The following is a 16,392-nucleotide window of genomic DNA, read 5'->3' as shown; positions in this document are numbered from 1 at the left end:
CAACCAGGAGACGAGGATATTCGCACGTCACTCGGAGGGTCCAGCCCTTCACCCCAGTGGTGCGCCCAAATCGATTTATAATCGCTGCTGCAAGACCCACAGCAGAGGGCGAGGGTGAGTCCTCCTGCAGGGGAGACCTGGTCTCTGACCACAGGGGACTGTGGGTGGTGCTGGCCTTCACGTGACGGGCAGGCCACCTGGCTCCCTGCTCTCAGGGTCTCATTCCCTCATCCCAGATCCCTTCCTGACACTGGGTGACCATTGTGACCCGAACTCCTATGTTACCTCTCGCTAGCCGTGATCCTCGTCCCGTGCTTCTGAGACTTCAATGTGCGCACAGATCATGAGTATATGTCAAAACACAGATTTTAATTCAGTAGGTCGGCGGGGAGGGAGTGTGAGACTGTGTTTCTAACCAGCTTGCAAACTGCTTAGCAATTTTCATAAATCAGATCACCTTAAAGCAGTGGTTCTCAACCTTCTGGCCCTTTAAATACAGTTCCTCATGTTGTGACCCAACCATAAAATTATTTTCGTTGCTACTTCATAACTGTAATGTTGCTACTATTATGAATCGTAATGTAAGTATCTGCTATGCAGGATGGTCTTAGGCAACCCCTGTGAAAGGGTCGTTCGACCGCCGAAGGGGTCTCGACCCACAGATTGAGAACCGCTGCCTTAAAGATCAAGGAGCAGGACCATTTAAAAGCACCCTATCGGAAACGGTGCAAAAGCAAACCTTGCCTCCACCAGTCAAACCAATCCCCATTTTTCAGTTCCGAGGTTTGCCTACATCGGCAGCAGGGTGCAGTGGGAGCACAGGGCTGGAGCCAGAAAGACACAGGTCCAAATCCCAGCTCTGCCACTGAGAACCGTGGGCTGTGGAAGTCCCTCCGCCGCTCTGAGGTCGAGTCCCATCTAAAAGACGGGACAACGACCCCAACCTCAGCAGGAAAGGAGACGCGTGTATATAAAGCTCCATCACAGTGCCCGGTAAATACCAATCCTTCAGGTGAAGCAGGTGTGGGAACAGGCACCCCAGGTGCTCGGGCACCTTTCCAACTGACCCCAAGTTCTCACCAGTGGGGCTGATGTTGCCTCTCGGACTCCATTTGAGGTGGGGACTGAGCCAGGCCTCTGAGGAAGCCCAGAGAGGTCTCTGTGGACCCGCCTCCCTCCCTGGCACTGCCTCGCGCTGGCTGGCCTGCTGCTCGCCAGGAGGGCTGGGAGCTGCGCTGGCACTAATCAAGCTAGTGTCCCTGCTGCTCTGAGGCGGCTCCAATCAGAGCCGCGGCAGGAGGCCTTATTAGCTGCTCCCACGCCTGGGCTTGCAGAGTGGCCCGAGGTGTTCCTCTCCGAGGGTCACCACGTGGGGGTGTGTGTGCGTGTGCGTGTTTATTGAGAAGAGGCCATGTTTGTGCTTCACTCTGACCTGTGCCAAGACAGAGGAAGGGGCTGAGCCTCAGCTCTTGGGGGTTGGCCCTGAGCTGGGGCGGTGGCCAGCTGCCCCCCAGGCCCCTCACTCACCTGTCTGGAGACCCATTGTGGCTGACGGGGATTGCTTATCCCCAACTTAGCCTTTCTCCCCAGAAGGGGAATTGGGCTGAGTGAGCCCATCTCCTTTGCCTTTTCTTAGGAAAACATGGAACCACATGGGCAGCAACGTGGCTGACTGGGCAGCCAGTGGCCTTGGGAGGTTAGACCAGCTAGGTGACCTTTAGCGTCCCGTCAACCTGGAGGGGGATAGCCTATTCGGTACAGATGTGAGCTCTGGGCTTAGCTCTTGGGGCTTGAAATCTGGTGCTGGCAATGACTGGCCCTGTGGCCCTGGGCAAGCTGCTGAACTTCTCTTTCTGCCTCATCTTGCTCATCAGTAAAATGGGATGGTAATTAGCACGTACACCAGAGTGGGTGTGATAAGCCAATGAGAAGAGGTGCAGAAAGCAAGCGCTCAGCACTCAAAAATGTCAGCTATTCACGGGACCTGTGTGGGAGGGTGTCGTGTGGGGTCCCTTGGCCATTCCCTGCCACCACCCTGGTGGTGACCTCCTTCAGCCAGGGCCTCTGTGGGGCGGGATGCAGAGCTCTGTGCTCCCAGCTTCCTGACAGCTCATGCCTGCTGCTGGCTCTCCAGGATGGCGGAGAAGGGCCCTCATTTTTTAAAATGCCCAGGAGACTCGCCAACCAGATTAGATGGGAAATAGCTCTGGAAATGCTGATGGGCCTCACGGCCACACGGCCCCCCTCTAAGCCTTATTTCTTCCATAATTATTCATACGGGACCCCGAGGGCCAGGGCACGGAGCTCTGGGTTAACCGCAGGCCTGGATGCTGGTCCTGCCTGTGCCTAACCAGCAGCGAGCCCTTCCTTTCTGTGACCGGCAGAGACCAGGCTCCAGCACGTTGGGATGGTGCAGGCTGCTCCCGCTGAATTCACAGAGGGTCCCAGGGCCCCAGGACACGGTCTCTACGGCTTCCCAGCACAGCCCAGCTGACAGAACACGCCCCCGGACAGTCTAACTGCCAGGGTTTCTGCTTGGCAGTCTCTGAGGTCTCCAAGTCTTTCCATCTCTCATTTGAATTCTGTCTGTCGCACAGTTTAAATTCATTTCCTTTTCCTTAGGCCTCAGAAGTAGAAACCAGTATCACAGAATCCACAGCGATTCAGGACTCAGCTCCTCTCCCAGTGCCCTTCAGAGGAGGCGCCCGCAACCCCACGAAGGGTCATCACAGGCCCTTAGACAAGAGTTCAGGGAGGCGACCTACCAACGCCCTCTCCAGCAGCTTAACTTCCTTAGAGCTTGAAAGGGCGGGGCTGGGAGCCTGCAGGGACACCTTCAAAGCCTGTCTGTGACCCCAACCACTCCACCCCACCCCTTCCTCTCATCTACTTCCACTTCTGCTTATTATCTTAAATAACAAGTAGCAGCCCAGATTCAAAAGGACAGACACCCTAGCGCTATAAACAGTTACCTGTACCTGCCACAGTCAGCCTCTACCTGGTGGAAAGAAGTGACATCTATGAAATGACTGGGGCAATGGCTACAAACCTCTCTGGCTTTACCTTGCTGGGGCGGAAACTCTACCTTTTGATCACCCCCTGCATCATCTGGGGATTCACCCTCCCACCCGAAGCTCAAACAACTGTCTGTCTGGTTCATCCGACAGCCAATAAGCTCAAGATCCATGTTCCTTCACTACCTGTGCAGCCCTGGGGCGTATCCCCTGGGCCTCGTTTCCCCACTGGAACAGCGGAAAGAATAAAGCCCTTTCCCACGTGGGCCTCAGGTTTGTCTCAGAGCCAGCAGGGGGTGAAAGGCCACACATGTGTGTTGGAGGCAGCACTTGCCGTGGGCCCTGGCCAGTTGACCTGGCCTTCCGGCTGAAGCGGTGAGTCCTGGCGGGTGGGAACGGAGCCTGCCAGTCCCCGCACACCTGGCTGGGGCAAACATGTGTCTGGGCCTCGCAGGCAGGTTCCCTTTTAAGCCCTCGTCTCTCTCGTTGTAAGAACTACAAGTAGGAACCTACTGACAGAGAGAGGGACCAGCTGGAAGGCACTGGCTTCCGCAGGGCAGGAAAGCCCAGGAGGGCACCTGTTATCCCCACACACTGACCTTCCCTGTACCGTCTTAACGCCTGAGCTGACACCTCTAATCTATAGCATGCAGAGAAACGGTATTTTCATTTCAGATGCCTATGATGGCTAGGAACAATACCAACAATATTATTTTAGTGCCCTGGGAAAAAATTAGCAAGTCAAATATTGAATCAGGCCTGTAGCACCACATGCTAAGCAGATTGCTTTGATCTTATCCACACTAAAAGCTCCATTATTGAGTTTAAAGTCAGGGAACACATATCAGACCACAGACAATGAATATCTGAATGCATGTTTCCGAAGTAACGAATGTTCTGACTAAAGGAAAGAAAAATATACTGAAGTTACAGCTGCGAATGAGACATAAATTTGCCCTCCTTCTCTTGGGCTGGCCAACCAGAATGTTTGGCTCTGAAGGACCTGCTGAGCTCCCATTGCTCTGCAACCAACAACCAAGGGCTTTCTCATCCACATACTCAACCAGAAGACAGGAGTTTGAGAAGGAAAGCAGCCAGTGTGCACATTCTGCACATGGCGTGGCGCCCTCTGGTGGCCATTTATCTGGGAGGCCTACCTGGCTCCCCAAACTTCCAATGATTCAACCTTCCTCTCCTTCTTGAGGGGGCCCCCCAAGGAAAAGGAGCTTCAGAGAGCGAAAGGGAGGGACAGAAGCCGCTGATCATGACGACGAAACTAGCTGATCGGAGGGAGAAAATGTTAATTATCCAGCAGGGCCCAAAGAGAGACATAACGGTGATAACCAACATACCTGGGATATCCTGCACTGCCCCGCCCCAACCCCTCTAATTGCCAAGCTAAACAGCAAACGCATACCCTAAGCCAGGGATATGGTGAACCACAACCTGCCGACCACATCTGCCCCCTGCCAGCTTTTGTACAGCTGAGTTAAGGGCAGTTTTTACATTTTTAAATGGTAAAAACAAATATTTGTGACACACGAGAGTGACATGAGATTTCATCGTCAGTGTCCTGCTCGTTCATAGATGCCTTCACGCTACAACAGCACAGCAGCTGTGACAGCCCGTTGTGTGGCCTGCAAAGGTATATGGCCCTGTACTCCTGCTGTTCACAGGGCTGAACCCCTGGAGTCTGGCCCCCTTGCCCACATGCACACCCTGCCCACCCTGTAGCACGGTGACCCGGCGGAGGCAGTGTGCGTGACGCGGTGTGTAGATGGGGGGAGGGAGGCATCGCCTTTCAGCGCGACCCCTGCAAACTTACCATTTTATTATTGATTTCATGGAAATGAATCTCACAGACTTTCTCCACAACGTCTTCATTCTCAAAAGTGACAAAGCCAAACCCTAAAGGAAAAGGAAAAACAGAAACAAAAAAAGAGGGAGGGTGAGTTCAGTTCTGGCCGCCCACGCGTTTCTCTTTATTGTCCTACAGCGGCCGCAGGCTCCTGGGCTGGGAGCCGGGGGTGCAGATCCCTGGGAGGGACCCCCAGAGGTGGAGGAAGTGATTTCTAATTGGTACCCTGGCGACAGCGAGGAACAGTTAACGACTTCACCCACAGGCGGCGGGTGCTGTGTGGCTTCCATTTGCCCCCAAGCAGACAAGACATTTTCTTGTCTGTCATTTGCAAGGTGGCCGGCTGGTGGGCAGCCCACAGCGGCGGGCTCACCGCGGGGCCACGCTTGCCCTTTCTGCTGGAATGGCCAGCCCTCCGGTCGGCCTCCAGACGGAGACCGTTATTTGTCCTTTTCTTCCTGAATTACTTCCTCTAATACCTCATCAGGACATCCTGGGGCCTGGAAGAAACTATTAAAAGTTTCAGGCCTCTGTTCTGCGCAGGCATCTTTTCTCTACTGCTGCTTCAAACGCGCTACAGGTTTGGGGCAGTTTAAGACTGTTTGATGCCTGCTGTCAGCCTGTCGGCTATCCGCTGAACGCACTCGGCTGGAGACCGCCTTTGCTAGACGAGCCGAACTGGGGAATTTTGGCAGGCGACCACCGCTCAGCATCCCGAGCTCCTTTTGCTACCCTCCTGCCCCTCGCTTTCTTCTCTTCCTGCCCCCGACAGGGTCTCCAGCACGCAGCCCCATCTGTGACCCCGCTGGCAGATGCTGCTCTAGCACATGGACCTGCTTGCAGGATGGCACCCCACCTCGATGAAACGCAGCTGCAATGTCAGGACCAACAGGCAGAGCACACAGACCCTGATGGGAAGGCGGGGGGCCTGGGTTCCAGTTCTGACTCGGCTTTGGCTTCCAACCCACGTGTCACCTCTGAGCCCCGGGTCCTGCACCGGCAGGTTATGGTGGTGAGAGTGGGCACTGGGTCCCACACCTTGAGTTACAACCCAAGTCAGGATTTGCAGGGCTCTCTGCTACGGGCTGAATGTGTGGGTCCCCTTCCTGCAAGTTCATAGGCTGACATCGCAACCCCCAGTGTAAGGTACTGAGGGCCTTTAGGAGACATTCAGGGCACCATGGGAGGGCCCTGGGGAATGGATGAGTGAATGGAGAAAAGATGCGGAGGAAGACGCCAAGGAGATGGCTGTTTGTAACCAGGAAGCAAGCCTTCACCAAAACTCGACGGAGCTGGCACCCCGACCGTGGCCTTCCAGCCTCCAGAACCGTGAGAAACACACTTCTGTGGCGCACAAGCCTCCCTGTCTGACGAACTTTGTAAAAGCAGCTCGAACACAGGAAGATGCTCTCCTCTCCGGAGATGTGAACCTGGCCGAATGCGAGCCTGTGCGTGGAGGAGGCCGAGATCAACAAGACAGTTTCCCCCTGAAAGGCACAAGTTGGAGGTTCCCACTCACGGAGAGCACCTTCTCTATACAGACCTCCTCTTCCCTCATGACCCTCACTTCCGGCCTGTGGGTGGGTCACTCCGGGTCTCATTTTCCTCAAGCCTGGACCCCAACCCAGGCAACCTGTGAATCCCTACGCAAGCCAGGGCAGGTCAGTTCTTGTCAGTTAGGATGAGTGCAATGGGTTGAACAGTCTCCCCGCCCCCGCCCCCCAAAATATCCATGTCCTAACTCCTGGAACCTCAAACGTGATCTTATTTGGAAAAAGCGTTTTTGAAAATTTAATCAAGGGCCTTAGGCTGGGTCCTAAATCCAATGGGCAGGTGTTCTTATAAGAGAAGGGAGCAGACTGGAGACGCAGAGTGGAGCAGAGTTTGGAGTGGTGCAGCCACAAGCCAAGGAATGCCTGAGCCACCAGGAGCTGGGAGAGATGAGGAAGGAGTTTCCTCTAGAGCAGCGGTTCTCAACCTGTGGGTCGCGACCCCTTTGGCGGTCGAACGACCCTTTCACAGGGGTCGCCTAAGACCATCCTGCATATCAGACATTTACATTACGATTCATAACAGTAGCAACATTACAGTTATGAAGTAGCAACGAAAATGATTTTATGGTTGGGTCACAACATGAGGAACTGTATTTAAAGGGCCAGAGGTTGAGAACCACTGCCCTGGAACCTTCGGAGGAAAGGTTAGCAGTGTGGCCTGGCTAACACCTTGACTTCACACTCCTGGTCTCCAGAACTGTGAGAGGATACATTTTTGTTGTTTTAAGCCTCCGAGTTGGTGTTGATTTGTGGTGGCGGCCACTGGAAACCAAAGCAGCAAGGTGACAGGCTGCTGTCACCCCCGTGCAGGCGGGTCACCCATGGGCTCCTCACTCCAGGCCAGTTACTCGCTCTGGGTAGAAGGCAGGAGGATTCGGATGGATGGGCCAAACGCATCGTGCCACCAGGAAGGAGCATGAAGTCCGTGCAGCCCAAGGCGCCCTTCCACGAGCTGGAGGTCAGCCTGGTTGAAAGCCATTTGCTGCCGAGCACATGACCTTGACCCTGGGTAAGGCAAGTCGCCACAGGGGTCAGGAGCTGAGTTCACTGCCACGGAAGTGGCTTTTTGCTGCGACCCACGCCTTCCTGGCCCGCTGTGCAAATAAATCGCTGCCCCAGCTCCAGGCCCAACCCCATTCAGGACTCCCACTGCCCCAAGCTCCCACTCTGTGCCAGCGCCGGGGGACAGGAAGAGGCGTGCGGAGCTAGGAGACGGGTTAGAATGCAGACTGCGCACCGGAAAGGCGGGGGCAGGACTCGGGGCATCATTTCAAATTCTGACTCCGATAGTCTCCCTCGGGTCCCTTCCCTAAGCCACAGGCTCAAAATTCGAGGATCACAAAACCGATTTTCCTGATCAAAGGAGAGCGCCTGGGATGCACACCAGCTCAGCGAAGTCGGGGCTCACTGGCGGTATTTAAAGATCTCTATCATTTTAACATCCCTGTCCGTTTGGCCCAAACAGAGAAAGCAAACTTGATTATGTCTAAGATAGTTATTTATTCCATTTGGAGAAACCAAAGAAACAGTTATCAATAAATGTGACTCGTTAACGTACGATCATTTCTATCTCACGGGTGCCTCATCACTTACAATGGAACAGTAACCCAGTGATGAACAATAAATTAAACCAGATAAATTAAACCGAGGCGTGAGGGGCAAAACAAACACAACGAGGCCAGGAATCTGGGAGGGGTAGGGTGGTCGGTGGGAAAAATCCCTTTTTGGCATCAATGTCTTATTTTTTTGAGAATTTTCTATTGGGTGAAATATACATAACAAAATTCACTATTTTTTCCATTTTAAGTGTACAGTTTAGTACGCTATTGTGCAGCCATCACCACCACCCATTTCTAAAACTTTCCCACCAACCCACACCGAAACCGTCCCCATTAAGCAATAACTCCCATTCCTCCTCCCTTGGTCCCCGGTCACCTCTGCTCTGCTGCCTGTTTCTATGGATTTGACTATGGGCACCTCGGGTAAGTGGGATCCGACAGTATGTGTCCTCCTGCCGCTGGTCTGACTCACTCAGCATCATGTTCTCAAGGCACCGTGGTCGCCTGGACAATGTGCTGGGGGAGCCTTCCTGACAAGGGGCAGGGAGGACTCATTATTTCCCTCCCGTTTCCCCAAAAGAGAGCCCCACAGAGACTCAGAAACGGGGCTTAGGAAAGCCCGCGAGACTGCGGTGTAGCAGCCGGGTAAGAGAAATGCATAATTATTCTCACTCAAAATCTGCAAACAATAAGCCATGTGCCCCTGGAGACTCCCGTCACCTCTGTGGGCCTCTGAAAGGAGCAGGAGGAGCCGGGCAGAGGCAGCAGGGGACAGGCGGACCTGCTCCGGTCCCGGCCAAGGAAGGACGTGGATCTACGGTGCATCTCCACGAGCTCACACTCCACCCGGGCCCTCTGGGGTCCCCGTGAACACGCCCACTCCTGTCAAATGGCACCCCAACTGCTCAGGGTACCAGCTGATAGGGAGCATTTAAAAATGAAATTCTACATCATTCTCCTGAATGAAGCTATCAGTAAGAGATAAGCATTTAACAGTCCAATCCTTTCTCTCTTTTTTATTCAAATGAACAACACTGAATATTCATCTGAATAATACAAAGCTATAAACACACCCACACAGGCACACAGAAGAGAATAGATATCTGAAAACAAGGTATCTCAAAATTAAAATGACCTGCTCCAAAGGCAGTCGCTGAGGAACATCCGGCAGTTAATTTACAAATAATTCTTTTTTAGGTCAGGGAGGGAGAGATGGGAACGGCTTCCTCCTCGCCTCAAAAATAATTTTCTTCTCTTATCATATAGGTCAATGAACACTAATAGGCATTGAGCAGCGCCTAATGCATCCTCAGTGAAAATCAATGCAAAGCCTGAGTTAACACACTTGGTTAATGGGGGGAAAGTGAGGGGAATAACACACACCCGGCTTGTTGAGCGGATTCTGACTGTGCCCACTAGGAATTTAAGGACTGTGGGTGCCAGCATATTCACACCTCACGCAGCCTCCTTCTCCCCGAATAACTCGGTGCTGAAGGGCGGGGCAGCACCTGTGGGCCGCTTCCAGGGTAAACATGAGAGACGTCAGTTTGGGGTGGGGAGTGCTTTCTGGTTTCACCGTGTTTCCCCTGCATCAATCATCCTACCTGGTCCCCAAGGTGACCCCGTGAGAGGCGGGGCAGCCTCTGCCCTCATCATTTTGCTTAACTGCTCAGCACAGTTAAGTGACCTGCCCGCCGTGACACGTGGCCACGAAGCCCGAGCAGGACGTCAGAGGCTTTCTTGGCTCAGTAGGACGGATTTGGTGGCCCCATGGCTCAGAGCGGCCCTGAGGCATGGGGGTCTGTGGGCTTCGTCACAGTCGACCCTCAGTGTGCGTCTGATAGTCGGCATTTCACCTCCGGCTGCCGCCATCCCCAGCTCAGAGCGTTACAGAGCCACCTCACTGGGCTACGGGTTTGGCACGTTGGCTTCCGCTGCCTGCAGGGTCTTCCTGGAACCCTGGGTGGGGAAGGTCTCAGACCCCACCCTGCCGGCCCCTTTGACCAGAAGGACAGAGGTGAGCACAGTGGGACGGGTGGCTTCACATGCCCTGGATTTGCCCTAAAAATAGAACTCAGAAGATTGATTGGTTCCGAGAACAAAACAAGCTGGCTCTCCAAAGAGCGTGTCTCCGATTGCGGCCGGCCGCTCTGGGAGACTCAGCGCACGCTCCCTGCACTCAGTGAAGTCCGGTGTGAGCAGCCCGTCAGAGCTCCCCAGCTTCTTCAGACACTAGACCCTGGGCGAGCGATGGGGCCACAGTCCCCGCTATGTCTGCCTCCAGGCCCGAACGGCAACCTGGGCTTTGGTACGTGAGAAGCCCGTTTCCCACCAAGCCACGCACGGTGCCTCCTGTTATTATTTCTAACGGCCGGTATCCCCAGGGCAGTTGGTTATTATCAGGTCGCATTCTAACAACCATTCTGAAGAGAGAGCACATCTGCATGTACCAAACAGCTGTTCTTTAACTCAGTCTTCGTTTCCCCTGTGCAGCAGGAATGACTGGCCCACTTCACAGATTGAAGAACTGAGGCCGGGGGTGGGGGGGGAGCCTATGCTCTTTCCACCACTGTCCACCGTGTTCACATGACAGTATCTTCCGGACTCTACACGCGTCTCGCACCTGGCTCTAGACCAGGGGTGGGCAAACTACGGCCCTCGGGCCGGATCCGGCCCGTTTGAAATGAATAAAACTAAAAAGACCGTACCCTTTTATGTAATGATGTTTACTTTGAATTTATATTAGTTCACACAAACACTCCATCCATGCTTTTGTTCCGGCCCTCCGGTCCAGTTTAAGAACCCATTGTGGCCCTCGAGTCAAAAAGTTTGCCCACCCCTGCTCTAGACCCTGCTCCGTCACGTCCCTATGAGAACCTCTACACAGTGGGGGACAGCCCCCCACCCCACTGACCCGGGACAAGGAGACAGTGCGGAGGAGACGTGCTCGTCTATGCCAGTTGAGTGCTGCTTCCCTGCGCCCGATGGCCCTGAGTCCCCGGATAGAAAGGCAGCGAGGGGACACTGAGGTTTCCCAGGCACACAGCAGAAATGGCTTTTATAAAGAAAACCACGAGGGCACCTCCTCAGCCAGCCTAGCCTGGGACAGGCATGGGGTGTGTGTGTGTGTGTGTGTGTCTGCAATGGGGCTGGCAGCAAGCATGATGCTAGCGGCTTCTCGCAGCGAACGGGCTCTGTAACGAGTCGGCTGCGCTGGAGGGGTGACCAGAGAAGCACTACGCCCTCGGCTTATGAAGAACAGAGACCGGGGACGGCAGGCTGACCCGTGGCGCACGCAGGACTCAGCTCAGGGGCTGGTCAGAGGCAGACACGCGGGCCAGGAGGCCCTCCGAGGCAGCCGCTAGCCGCCGCTCTCGCCGGGGCCAGCGAACCAGCCCGCGATGGAGTCCAGGGGTCTGCAGAGGTTCCCCCCTCTCTCCTCCCCGTTCCTTCCTTCCTCCCTGACTCTGAGCCAACAAGCGGCCTCTTTCCGGGCCCCTTTCTGGCCTGGCCTTTCCTCCCTCCATGTCCCCTGCAGGGTGGCACTGCAGCCCCTCCACCGTGGCATCATTCATGCACCTGCTTCCTCGTTTACACCAGCAGTTTGGCAGCTGGTTGCTGTAAACTATAATAAAATGCCTTTCCAAAAAATGAAGGAATGTGACCAGACATGCCAGACATCATGATATTAAAGCCGTGTCAATTAATTTCTCCCCCTGCTTGATAAACGAGCCCCGTTCCATCTCTTAATAATGAGGAGAGAAACAAGAAAAGTTGACACTTAGTTTAATTTATTTTCTCAACTTGCCTGGTCATATTTCTTTCTGCCTTGCAGAGCTGGCTGGGGCTGTGGGAATTACAAGTGGCTGGCGCAGGCGAGGCAGAGATCGGTGCGAATCGACGTGGGTCTCCTTTTATCCCCGCACACCACTCAGTCAGGAGGGGAGAGAGACTGGGAGAGCCAGCCTGCACCTGCGCCTCTCCAGCCACCCTTGGGGGCCGGGGAAAGTAGGGGCCGGGGAAGGGAGCAATCTCAGGTGCATGGGGAATCAGATAATAGAAATGACACTATCAGGTTTCCAATCTACCGCTCAAGACCGAATTCCCTAAATTAATATGAAGCTACGTTGGCGGCATTTGCCAGAGGGGAGCCAATTTCTCACTGGAAAGGTGCCTTTCTTTCCTTTTTAGCCCACGGATGCTCTAGCTGCCACCGCCGACCTTGAAGTGTGAGCACCAACCTTCTAAAAGTCAGATGCCCGCCGTGAATCAGCGAACGTGTCATGCAGGCTTTAGTTACCAGTGATTTTTTCACGTGGCCACCACAGCCTCAGGGCCATTTCTGGAGGTTAGACCACAAACCCGGCTGGGGTGAAAGTGGAGTGTGGTCCTAAGCCAGTGTCTCTCAGTGTGGCCCCTCCCTCGGTTTAAAATGCAGATGCCTGGGCTCTACCTGCCTCTAGTGTGGGCTCCAGGACGTGACCCAACCATCTGCACTTTCACCAGCTCTCTGGTGAGTCTGATGCCCACCCAAGCCTGACGCTGCTCTCTGCTTCCCAATTCAGGACAAGCAGAGTAGAAGTGATGCGGTAAAAAAAAAAAAAAAAAAAAATCCAGAACATTCCACATGAAGGGGAAACTAAGGCTGTTTTAAGAAACCTCTGATATCCCTTCTTGGAAAACTGGATCTCTCAGCCCCACAGGCCACCCTCACCCACAGCAGGGGGACATGGGGGAGGGGAGCAAAGAGGATGTTCTCTATCGCAGGCTCAGGGAGGGATCAGAAACCAGTTCTCACTAAAGTGTAAATGACTGATTTTGCTTCTGCTCCCAGAGGTATTAGTGGTTTACCTGTAACAAATCCTCATGCAAAAGCAATTCAGTTTTATTTTAGAATTCCAAACAGTTATTCAGGAGGTGGGAGACTTTTTTTTTACACTGATGGGAGGCACCTCCTGGTCTGTGAAATTAGATGAGTATATAGAGAGCTCTATGACAGGGTGGGGGTTCTGAAAAAGCCACCCAGGAAGGAAGAGAGGGAGGAGAGAAAGGAAAAGAGAGAGAGAGGAAGCGAAGGAAAGAGATTCACCGAGGGGCGTGCTGTGGAGAGGGAGAGAGAAAGACCTCCAACCATCCCCAACTATTTTTCTAAGAGAGAAATCTGCCATGAATACTGATGGTGCGATTTGAAGGCGCCGGTGGCTGCAGGGAAAAGGCTGTCTCATCCCAGAGCCTTGTTAACTGAGGGGGAAAAAACACCTGTGATCCGGGCCAGACAACCCCAACTTCATTTCATTCTGAGGACGCTCCGAAGCAGCGATTCTGTGAATGACACTTGTCAGGGCAGCAGATTAGTTCACAAACCTATTTTTTTGTGCACGGTGTTCCATCTTGGTCGGGAAAATAGTCAGTTCTTGGCGAGAGAGACACATATTACTGCTGTTAAGTGCCAATATAAACTCTGGGACGCGGTGGTAAATTCACCAAATTAAATCGCTAGACAACTGGCTCGGATCAGGACCCCGGCAGAAGGTGCCAGGGCCGCGGCGCTCGCCCAGCGGGGCGGCAGAGGCTGAGGTCGTGCATGCAGCTGGAGCAAGGGCACGAGGACGCTGCCTCCGCCGCGGCCCTGCAAACCTCAGCGCCTTGGCAGGAGCGTGTCCTTTAAAGCTTCTACTAGGTCCCGGGGCTTTCTGAGCTCAGGGGAGACAGGGCACCAGCTGGGAGCTGGACTCTGCAGAGGTGGGCACTGGGCTTGGTAACCCCGGGCTCTCCCCCAGAGAGTGGGTTTCAAATCTGTCACCTTTCCTGACACTCACCCTCCAGCCCCACCCGCAAAGTGAGCATCCTGAAGGGAAGAGCACGTCTCCCTTGATCTCAGTGCCCTGCTGCGGTGAGCTTTGGAAAGCAGGCTTAGACGTGAGCCAGCAACCACTGGCTATGTGACTGAGCAAGTTCTGGAACCACTCTGACCCTCAGCATCCTCCTTTGTGGGGCAGAAGTCGACCTCACCGGACAGGAGGATCGCTTGAAAACACTCATGGGGGGTTAGCTACCCTCTGCCACCCATCAAATGAGACTCTTCACGGCTTCTTCCCTCCCCCAACCTCCAGGTCCACACACGCTTACTCTGCCCTCTGCCTGGAGCCTTACTTATGAAAATGGATTTGATGTCAAAGTGATGCCACGGTGCTTTACCAACTATCACGGGGAACAAGATTCAGGTAAATTCCCAGGCAGTATTGTCCCTTAAAAAGACCATACTGTGCTTCCTCTTGGGTGAAAACCAAGATCATGTACTGGTCCTTGAGCCCCAGGCCCTACGCGGGCTGGGCAGGTGTGGCCACCCTGGCTCGTCTAACCACTGACGCACAGCGGCGGCTCCGGCATCTGCTCTGGGCTGGGAACCTGCAGTCGGGCTGCTGAGGGAAAAGCCACAGGCCCCTGTTCTTAAGGGGGTTCCCTGGTACCCCCTGAAGAGGGAACATGAAGGGGACAGGGAAACGAAGGGGGAAGGTGAAGAGGCTCACCCCGTATGGAGAGGGGACCCCTCAGAGAAACCACAGCCTCACCAGCAGTCATCTCCAGACGCCCACCTGCCTTCCCTCTAACAAGTTCTCGCATCGGTTGCTGGCCTCAGATAAGGTTCCAAAACTCCATCAAAAAACCACCACTTGGAAGCAGGCTTTCAGCACTGCCACAAATTATATGACTTTTATGATGAGGTCTGGTTTCAGAATAGTCCCCACTGACAGGGCCCTGGCTGGACGCCCGCCGTGCCGGCCCCCCTCGGCGCTCCCTGCAGGGGGGTCTGTTCCGCGGCACCGGGGCAGGCAGGCATCGTGACTCCAGTGCCTCCAGCCCGCCCCACCCGTGTCAGGCCCACCCGGAGTCGGGGCGGGGGGTGGGGGGGGGGCGCGCCATCAAGGTGCCCCTGCAGGAGACACACGCTTATTCACATGGGAGGGTGGCCTGTTTTATTTTATTTTATTTTCTGGGCTGTTAAAGGAGCTGTGCTTAACATCTGGAGGCCAGATCTCTCCGAGAAGCTGAAACCAGCAGCCCAGGCAGCCTGGCGGGGGCGGCAGCTCTGCGGAGAGCTAGCTCCTCGGCTCCTAGATAATGTCCGGGGAGGGGAGGGAGGAAGAGGATGCAGAAGTGGGGGCCGGGAGCAACACAGCCCACAGACTGGCCACTCAGGGCGTTTCACCAAGCAGTAGCGACGGCACTGCCGGCGAACTTACTGGAAATGCAGAGTCTCGGGCCCAACCCAGGGCCTCCTGAGCCGGAATCGCACATCTGACACCTTCCCCAGGTGATTTTTGTCAAATTAAAATGTAAGAAGCACAGGTCAGAACCCATGAGGACACATTTTTAAAATGCCCATCCTACACTCCACCCTCAGAACTGAGTGGGGTCTGAGGCAGCACCCCGGCACCTGTCTGTTTGAAAGTCTCCCGTGATTCAGACATACAGTTAGGGTTAAGAAACACTGGGAAAGGGAAAAAAAGTATAACATCTAATTTTTGTTTTTCACCCACAATAATTTCAGCTTCACTCACAGTTAATATGTGGACTGAATGGTCCTGGTGGCCTCACATGACCATATGTCAGACAGACACTTGTCTGAGAGGGTGGCTTACAGACCCCCGAAGGGAAGGAAATGCTGCAGGGGGTGCAGAGGGGCACCGTCTTCACTCACCTGCTGCAAGCAGGGCTGGTACGTAGTGCTGTTGACGTGGGGCCAGTCAATCAATGCACAGGTGACATGATTTGGCTTTAATTAAAGGAACCCTCGCAGAACGGGCGCTGCACAGACAACCTAGCCTGCAGGTAATACTAATGACGTGAGCACATGCCCGGGTCAGAAAATGGCAACTTGACCATGTTCCAAGCAAGCCTCCTCCGGCCACAACACGTCCCCAAAACGTGTTCTGATCCGATGGGGCAGCCACAAGCAGGAGAAAGAACCACGTTTCCACAGGAACGTCTGCTATAAGAGAAAGCACTCGGGAAAAACACGTTCCCCAAACATTTCTATTGTTCTGTGATTTTGTTGTTAAAACCGATGTAACTGGATTTCCTACGAAAGCTCTTGTATCTGCATACATTTAAAACTTGGAAACAGAACTATAAAACTCAATTTAAAAAAAATGAACATTTCAATGGATTTTGAACCCATTTGTTAAAAATATAAAAATGCAGCACTTGATTAGTGTGCACAAAGAGCTGATTGACATCAGGGAACATGGAAATTTAATAAGCTGAATTTCAACAAAATCCTTTGCATAATTGGAGGATGGGGCTAAGAAATGAGGACCCTGATTCAGCCAGCAGAGTGGATGCCTCTTTCCCTGAGCCAGCCCTGTGTGTCCTGGGGGCGTAGTTTTCAGTAAGACGGGCACTGA

At 53.9% G+C, this 16,392-nt stretch overlaps 1 protein-coding gene across 9 annotated transcripts in view; it reads right to left on the bottom strand.

The window, feature by feature from the left end:
• The window catches only part of MSI2 (musashi RNA binding protein 2), a 348,954-nt gene that overhangs the window by 59,650 nt on the left and 272,912 nt on the right, over window positions 1-16,392 (bottom strand). For all 9 annotated transcript variants that reach the window (XM_070394316.1, XM_070394317.1, XM_070394320.1 and 6 more), the window contains one exon: window positions 4,840-4,922. In XM_070394316.1, the coding sequence (XP_070250417.1) occupies window positions 4,840-4,922 (83 nt within the window). The remainder of the gene's footprint in view (window positions 1-4,839; window positions 4,923-16,392) is intronic.

Source organism: Myotis yumanensis, unplaced genomic scaffold, assembly GCF_028538775.1.
Source record: "Myotis yumanensis isolate MYYU_CA2020_CCGP unplaced genomic scaffold, mMyoYum1.0.hap1 SCAF_16, whole genome shotgun sequence".
NCBI classification, from domain to species: domain Eukaryota; kingdom Metazoa; phylum Chordata; class Mammalia; order Chiroptera; family Vespertilionidae; genus Myotis; species Myotis yumanensis.
Note: the sequence above shows the minus strand (reverse complement) of the source record. Positions and strands in the feature narration are given on the sequence as shown.